The sequence below is a fragment of the Quercus suber genome, unplaced genomic scaffold, assembly GCF_002906115.3.
Source record: "Quercus suber isolate HL8 unplaced genomic scaffold, Cork oak 2.0 scaffold_1231, whole genome shotgun sequence".
NCBI classification, from domain to species: domain Eukaryota; kingdom Viridiplantae; phylum Streptophyta; class Magnoliopsida; order Fagales; family Fagaceae; genus Quercus; species Quercus suber.
In genome coordinates this window covers 1-8532 of record NW_027070626.1, presented here as the reverse complement: position 1 = coordinate 8532, position 8532 = coordinate 1, and the positions used below count along the sequence as shown (strand labels likewise).

The following is an 8532-nucleotide window of genomic DNA, read 5'->3' as shown; positions in this document are numbered from 1 at the left end:
CCTTCTAAAGGATACTTTATATTTGTGGTTAGGATCTAAATTTTATGACATCAAACTTCTAAATTTTAAAGTAGAAAATTCCATATACTTGAGATACAAGCCTAACACAAGAAATTTTGCTATTTGTGAAGGCCAAATGACATTACAGATTGTCAAACTCCGTCACAAAAATTGTATTTGCAAATCGCAATATCCTAAATTCATGTGTTTTTAGAATCTTAAATTGTGCCAACCCTTTCCATTCTCTTACATAGAGTCAAGGCATCATCATTATGATCTATAACAATACTCGATGCCTACCTGTGACTGTGAGTGATCAAGTGCCCACAAAGCACCAACTACGCAATGGTGAGGGCCAGTAGAGTCAAGTCAATCTACATAAGTTGCCTCATTCCTTTTTTCCAACTTCAAATCCTTTAAAATGATGCTGCAAATGACAGAATTTATATAATCCTACCATTTACATCCCATCAAATACTATTTTTATTTTTGGAAATTATATACGCAAACAGAAATTTTCGATTCATTAAAAACTATAAAAATTCCATAGATAGTAACCAAAATTGAGCGACGAAGCTCAACCATTAAACTCATGCCCATTCATAAATTGAATACTTTCTTTCCCAAATTCAATACCTACACAAAAAAAAGCCAAAGTTTATTATTGGTCTCTACACTTTAGTTCATGACAATTCTAATCCCTGGTGTGTCTAATAGAATAGATTGATAACATGTCAATTTTTAGTTTGCCAATGTCATCTAAGGAACTAAAAGTAATCACTAATTAAAATCACTTATGGACTAAACTATAGGTATCAACAATATCTTGAAGCCAAAAGACAAATTAAAGAATAATATGAAAGATTTTATCTTAAATTACTCAAATGAGATACTTGTAGTGCGTTTGGGTAAGGGATTTTTAGGTGGAATTTGCCGCATGATAGAATTTGAAATTGTGTCGAAAAAAATTTCTTTGTTTGGATGAAGAATAGGGAGGAACTTCAAAATTTAAGGGGGGAATTTTAGATAGAATTTGAGAGCTTAAAATTATGCCACAAATTGATCTGCCCATTGACACATTATTTCTAAATTTCCTCCAAGCTCTTTTGCTAATTAACTATCACAGATTCACAGCCAAGAACCAATCATCATTTCTAAAATATCCACCAGAGTCATCAACCTTGAAATTGTGATAACATGGGGAGGGTACACCCACCCATCCACCGAGTCAACAAACTCGAAAGCGTCCAATTTGTTACTCTCCAGCCTTAGCACAAAGCCACAAACATTGCCTCGCTCAACTCTTTGAGGTAGACATGTTGCTTGATGAAGTGGACACAGCCACTACAGTGGTAATTATAAAAGAAATTTGATTAATTGGTTCTCAACCCAAGAATGCAAAGTGGGATATCACAGTGATGACGTCGAGCCAAACCCAACAAAACTCTGTAGTCTGTATAGCACCCCAAGTGACTGATATATATTTGGAATTTGCGTAAATATAGAAAAGTTGATTGATGTGCTAATTCACATATCTTTCTCAAATCATTGTTAAACGTGGTTTATGGGCGATTATGCGTATCATAACAAATAAAAAGTACTTCATTTTATTTAAATGATTGTCAAGATGTGATATAATCTTAAGACCTTCACGTAGAAGACTGGTTGTTTTGAGTTTTGACTATGATTTTATAACATGTCAATTGTGAAATTGATGACTTAGAATTTAGTAATACATGCGATAGTATTTAGAATGAGAGAGGACCTTATTATTCTCAAAACATACATCAATACTTTCTAAAAACTTTAATTTATATGCTTGTTATTACTTCGTGGTCCGATCCACTAACAAGAAAAATGTGGAAATATGCTCACTATGGGACTTCACAACGACCTCAAACCACTATCAAAGAATTATCAAATACTTCTAATCTCCATCACTAAAGAATCACGATGAATTGTGAAGGTTAGAATCCACTAACAAGAGGAAGAGTGTATTAAATATTGGCTTCATATTTTATATAATATATAACAACTACTATAAAACAAGAATCAAAGTTCTCTAATCTCACAATTGCTTCAAATCCATCTCTTTCTTCCTTATCAAAATGGCAAGCATTTCTCTACTTATTAGACAATTTATCTACACCTTCCTCATCTTCCTTCCATGTCTTCTCTGCGTAAATTCCACATACTCACCATCACCACTGCCACCTCCTTCACTGGACTTGAATTTAACCTTCGAAGACATAAGGCTGGCCGTTGTCTACCCAATAATCCAAACATTCAAGAAGACAATCACTGCAGACCCCTTTAACAAAACCAAAACTTGGGTTGGTTCAGACATATGCAACAAGTACGAGGGCTTCTTCTGTGATACCCCACCGGACAATAGTTCCGCCAAGGCCCTCGCCGCCATTGATTTCAATGGCTTTCAGCTTGCAGCCCCTACTCTTGCAGGTTTCATAGACCAACTTCCTGATCTTGCAATCTTCCATGCCAACACCAACAACTTTTCTGGTACTATTTCACCAAATATCTCAAACCTCCCATATTTCTACGAGCTTGATATAAGTAACAACAGATTTTTTGGGGAATTTCCACAAGCAGTGTTGGGCATGAACAACATATCATTCTTGGACATCCGGTACAATTTCTTTACTGGGACAGTGCCACAACAAGTTTTCATGCAAACCCTAGATGTACTTTTCATTAACAACAACAATTTCCAAAGGCAGCTACTCCCTCCGAACCTTGGCTTCACCTCTGCACTCTACCTCACATTTGCAAACAACAAATTCACCGGTCCAATCCCACGAAGCATAGGAAATGCTTCATCAACATTGCTCGAAGTGTTATTCTTGAACAACCAATTAACCGGTTGTATTCCCTACGAAATTGGATTGTTACAAAAGGCCACAGTCTTTGATGCCGGAAACAACTTACTGACTGGGCCTTTGCCTTGGTCGCTAGGCTGCTTGGATAGTATTGAGCAGCTGAACTTTGCTGGAAACTTTCTCTATGGAGAGGTGCCTGAGGTGGTGTGTCTACTAGGGAACCTGTTGAATCTCTCACTGTCAGATAACTATTTTACTCATGTTGGACCTGTGTGTAGGAAGCTGATAAAAAAAGGGGTTCTTGATGTAAGGGACAATTGCATTCATGGCCTCCCTGATCAGAAATCTTTGGGGGAGTGCTGGTGGTTCTTCTTCTACTCTAGCTTCTGGCACTGCCAATACCCTTGGTGGTTGAGTACTTATGTTCCTTGTAAAGTTTATCCTCCCCTGAAAAAAGCTCCTCCGGTGGGGTCCAAGAGAAGATTGCTGTCTTATGCTGCTCTTGGAAGAGAGAGATTGTGAGGATCAAATGGATTTTGGTTAGAAATTCCTGATTCACCAACCAAAAAGAAGTACTATAAGTTAATGGTATCCACTAAAGATTATAGATAAATAATTGTAATACTAGGTAAATAAATTGTGGAGCCAGCTAAAAGGTGCTTATTGACTTGCTGCCTGAAGTGAAATGGGCTAATTCTCTTGTTATTTTTGATGAGCTATCAGATCGCTTGGATCCTGCGCTCATGTTTGATTTTTCTAATTTGGTAATCTTTATACTTTTTAAAATGTTACGAGCATATCTATCAAAAATATTTAATAATATATATAGTTTCTCATGATCATTAGCATATTGATGAAAGTTGACGGAAAGATTTTTGTTAATCTTATTGCGTTAAAATTAACCAATTAAATTAATTATAAGATTTGAAAACATAATAAACTAAATGTTCAACCATGAATAAAAGAATGAAACAGCATTTTTTTTTTTGGGGCTTGAATGAAAGAAACGACAACTAGGATTTTATTATACAAGAGGATCACATTTCATGGACATGAAATACGTAGAGCAAGCCCCCATAATATGAACCATTAGATTAGTGGAGAAGTCTCAAAGTGCAAGTGCACAACCACGATAACATTAATATATATTAACCAATTTTTTTACCCTCTTGGGATAATGCTGACCACATTCGAAACTCATGCTAGAATTTGACAAAAACAAAACGAGGGAAAAGGGGAAAAGAGAGAGATTTCTATAGACAACAAAATGGACCATGAAGCAAAAACATAGGACTTAGGATTATTAGTGGTCCACTAAAATGTCCCAAGTAACTTAACTAAATCCACCTTTCATGAAAAATTAGTACTTTTAGGTGTACTATATTAGGTTTTCTGATTAAATTTAAATATATAATTGTATTAAATTTAATTATATTTGAAAAAGAAAACATTATTTGTATTTCATTAGTCAATACAATCATGTGTTTCATAACCATATAAAAAAAAGGCAAAAATGCAAAACTGACCTTCTAACTTTCACGTTTTTTCATTTCAGTCCTCTAACTTTCAGTTTTGTCAATTCAGTCCTCTAACTTTCAATTTTTGTCAATTCAAGGCTCCATTACAAATCCGTTACTGCTGCTAAAACGACGCCGTTTTCATGGGTTTTTTTTTTTTTTATTTTTTTTAATAATTTGGAATAAAAAGAAAAATCTGAAAAAAAAAAAAAAAAAAAAAAAACCATTAAGGGAACGGCGTCGTTCCCCTTCCCTGAATCAAAACAAAAAAAAGGGATTCGTTCCCCTACTGAATCAAAACGAAAAAAAGGGATTCACTCAAATCCCTAGCTTTGAGTCCTCGAGAGAGAGACTGAGGAGCTCTTTGGTGGAGGGGCTGTAGAACGAGTTTCCGGCGTGGTTTTGTCGCTTCCCATCTTCTCCGGCGACGAAGCACAAAGAAAAGCTCGGCGAGTAGAGCTACAAGAGTCACTGCAAACACTACAGTGAGTGCTGTGCCAAGCTTGTGCAGAACTACCATTTTTGAATTAGAGAGAGAAAAGAAAAGAGTTTGTTTTTTTCTTTTACTTTCTTTTTCTTTGTGGTTTTGTGTTTGGCTTTAAGGGATTGGTAACCGGTAAGTGACCTGGAAAATATGGGTATTGGAAAGGATTGTGAGGTGACGGTGGTGGCTGGGTTTGAGAGAGAGAGAGCGACTGAGTTCACCAGTGGTGTCGCCGTCGCTGCTCGCTGCCCCTGCTCGCCGCCCCTGCTCGAGGACTCAAAGCTAGGGATTTGACTTTTTTTCGTTTTGATTCAGTACTGAAGGGGAAGGAATCCTTTTTTTTGTTTTGATTCAGGGAAGGGGAACGACGTGTCGTTCCCCTCAATTTTTTTTTTTTTTTTTTCAGATTTTTCTTTTAATTCCGAATTAAAAAAAAAAAAAAAACCCATGAAAACGGCATCGTTTTGGCAGCAATAACGGCAGCAGTAACGGATTTGTAAGGAACCTTGAATTGACAAAAATTGAAAGTTAGAGGACTGAATTGACAAAACTGAAAGTTAGAGGACTGAAATGAAAAAACGTAAAAGTTAGAGGGTCAGTTTTGTATTTTTGCCTAAAAAAAATTTCCATTTCATTTAATTTCAATATCTATGAATTTCATTTCTAGCACCATAGGGGTGTTATTTTGTATCTACAATACTTGTCACAGGATCTCTTCCTTTATAAATTCATTTCTTAACCAAATTGGCCAAAATCATAGCTAGAAATTGCAACAACGCTATACGCAACTGTATTATTGTTCAAAATTTTGCACACAACTATCAATTATTTTAAAGTTTAAACCGTTAGAAATAACAAATATAATCATTTAATCATTATTCTAACATATTAATTAGTATTATTATTACTTTTGTATAAGCACTCAATTAAAAAATATTTTAATAGATGTATTATAAAGGACAAGGTGAGACAAAAGTTGGATTTGAAAGGTAGACAACTAAAATAATAAATTAAAAAAAAAGTTTTTTACTTTAAATTGAGAACAAAGTTTACAAAAGTGGATGACACCTGCAAAGATGGCTTTTGGGCCCAGTCCACTTTTCTTTAGGCCTTATCCCCTCCCCCTTACTACTCTCCCACCCCCAAAAAAGAAAAAAAAAAAGAAAAAGAAAAAAAGAAACTCCCTCGCAAAATTAATTAAATTTGGACTCTAATTTCGTATCAAATTAAAAATTCTAATAAAGTCTTGTATAATATAAAAGAGAAATGTTAATGGATGCCCTTAAGACAATAGTTAATAATACATTTAAAGAAAATTTTTATAGGAAAAGAAATAAAAAGTATTTAATGTTTTGATAGCTTTTTTTTTATTTCTCATAAAAATAGTGTCAAAACTTTTTTAAAATGAATTGTTAACCATTACCCTAATGACACCCATTTGCATGACATAATATAAAATTAAACAACTTAAATTATTTTATGATCAAGTTAATAAGCTACCATTTATCCTAAAAAGTTAAATAATTAGAAAATGGTGAACTTAATCATTTAATCATTATTCCATTATTTTAATATTCTTCATAACATGTGTTCAAACTTAAAACTACCTACTATGATATTATGGTAAATTAATAATTACCCCAAAACTTAAGATATTACAAAATAATGAATTTAATCATTCGACTATGATTCTAACATACCATAACTTCTTTTTAAAGCAATCAAGTGTTAAGACACATAAATTTCATTTTTAGATATATGCGTTGTCATACTTTTAAAACTTCTACGATTAGGTTTTTTTATTTTTTTTTTTTATTTATTTTTATAATTTTAATTATATATGTGTGTGCGCGCGTAATTAAATAAGATTCTAAGAAATTTGGGCATAATAATAATTCGCTATTGAGTTTTGAATGAAGTCCTATCAAGCTAAATATAATCAATCTTCATGTGATTTTCTATAGGAAAATTTATTATTTGTACCACAATGAGGACCGTGTCAACTACAACTAGTTAGTCATAATTTTTACAAACTATATGACAAAATATGGCGTCACTTAAAACCAGCATAGCTCAAAAACCATGCTTTTTTTTTTTTTTGGTAATCAGGAAATTTCATTTAACTAAAAAGCCTCTAAAGAAGAGGGAACAGACCGGTAATACATGGTACCAACAGCATCTAAACTAATGAGCATTACAACCTCAGGGGGCGGGTTCATAAAAATCATAAAATCTTGAGGGAGCAGAGCTCCACAAAAAACCATGCTAGTTGATTGAATATGTTAGGATTCATAGATTAGTTGGTAAAACCTAGTGCCAAACATAGACCACATTTGGCTTGTATATCAAATATCAATAGAATTTTGCTATGGTTGAATCTACTTCAAAATTTGCTTAAAGACAATGAGTTTATCATCTTTTGCCCATATACATCTTTTTACACTTTTATTGAGTTTCTAATAAGAGAAACTTGTTTTATTGGAAAGTATAAATTTATAGCTTCAAAATGAACACAAATTTGATACAATTTGAATTTTAATAAATGAGGTATAGCCATTTGAAGTTGGCAGAACTATGTTATCTCAAGCGACAAGTTTAATAACCAGATTAAAACTTTGCTCGAACTGCACTATTCCCTCGCTTGAGCGAATGTACAGCATTTTTTTCCCTGTTAAGCCCAATCTACTAAGAGAAGTCTTACTTTGCATGTTTACAAAATATAGTAATTTTTTTTTTTTTTAAATTATCCAGAAACCATTATGCATTTCTATTAAATTGTTTACTATTTTTTTAAAATCATTTTTTTATTGCTGTTGTCTTTTAATCTTACATCTCAACTAAAATCTTTGCTATTGTTAAGATGGGCTAAGACAGATACTTTTGAGTCATTGGACCAGACTCTAATGTATAGAGTGAAGAAATGAGGCTTTGGTCATGAAGAATAGAACCTCATAACAGGTCGAAGAAATGACTTTACATTGCCTGTGAGTCTGCGACCGAGTTTTTTTATTTATTTAAATGACCAAGTTTTTATTCATTTCTAGGATGATTGGGCAATGAGTATGAAGTGTCAAATTTACCCTACCCACCCCCCCCCCCCCCAAAATATAAATTTTAAAATAAGAAAAATGTTAATAAATACCTTAAGAGTACTTGTTAATGAACTATTTTAGGAAAGCTTTTATAGAAAATAAAATGTGCAATTAATATTTTGATAATTTTTTCTATTTCCTATAAAGATAGTGTCAAATCTTTCCTAAAATGGTTTGTTAATTATTGCCTTAAAAGTATCTGTTAATATAACTTTTAAACTAAAATATCCCTACAAGGTTTATTATTTAGGGAATAATGCTAGAGATATAAATTATTTAATTTATAAAAAAATTTACAAACTGCTGATGTGGCGAATGATTATTGGTAAATGAAAAAGTAATATTAATGGTGAGTCTAAATAAAAACCAATAAGTGGTTGGCCATATCAACATTTTGTAAAAATATTGTAAAATAGTTTGTAACAGTAATATTGCTCTTATTTAGGACCCCAACTTAATATAGGTATATAGAGATGAGTTCAAGTTACATATGGTGTAATTCCAAATTTACTAGAGAAATCAATGATTGTAATAAATAAGGGAGAGAAATCAATTGTTGTAATAAAAAAGAAGAAAAAAAAAAAAAAAAAAACACCAATAAA

General features: G+C 32.9%; 1 protein-coding gene across 1 annotated transcript; it reads left to right on the top strand.

Moving 5' to 3' along the window:
• The first annotated feature begins 2025 nt into the window (after positions 1-2025).
• On the top strand, positions 2026-3634 carry LOC111997958 (uncharacterized protein At4g06744). The gene has a single exon (XM_024030084.2). The coding sequence runs from the start codon at positions 2109-2111 to the stop codon at positions 3357-3359; it is 1251 nt and encodes a 416-aa protein (XP_023885852.1). The 5' UTR covers positions 2026-2108; the 3' UTR covers positions 3360-3634.
• Positions 3635-8532: the final 4898 nt, after the last annotated feature.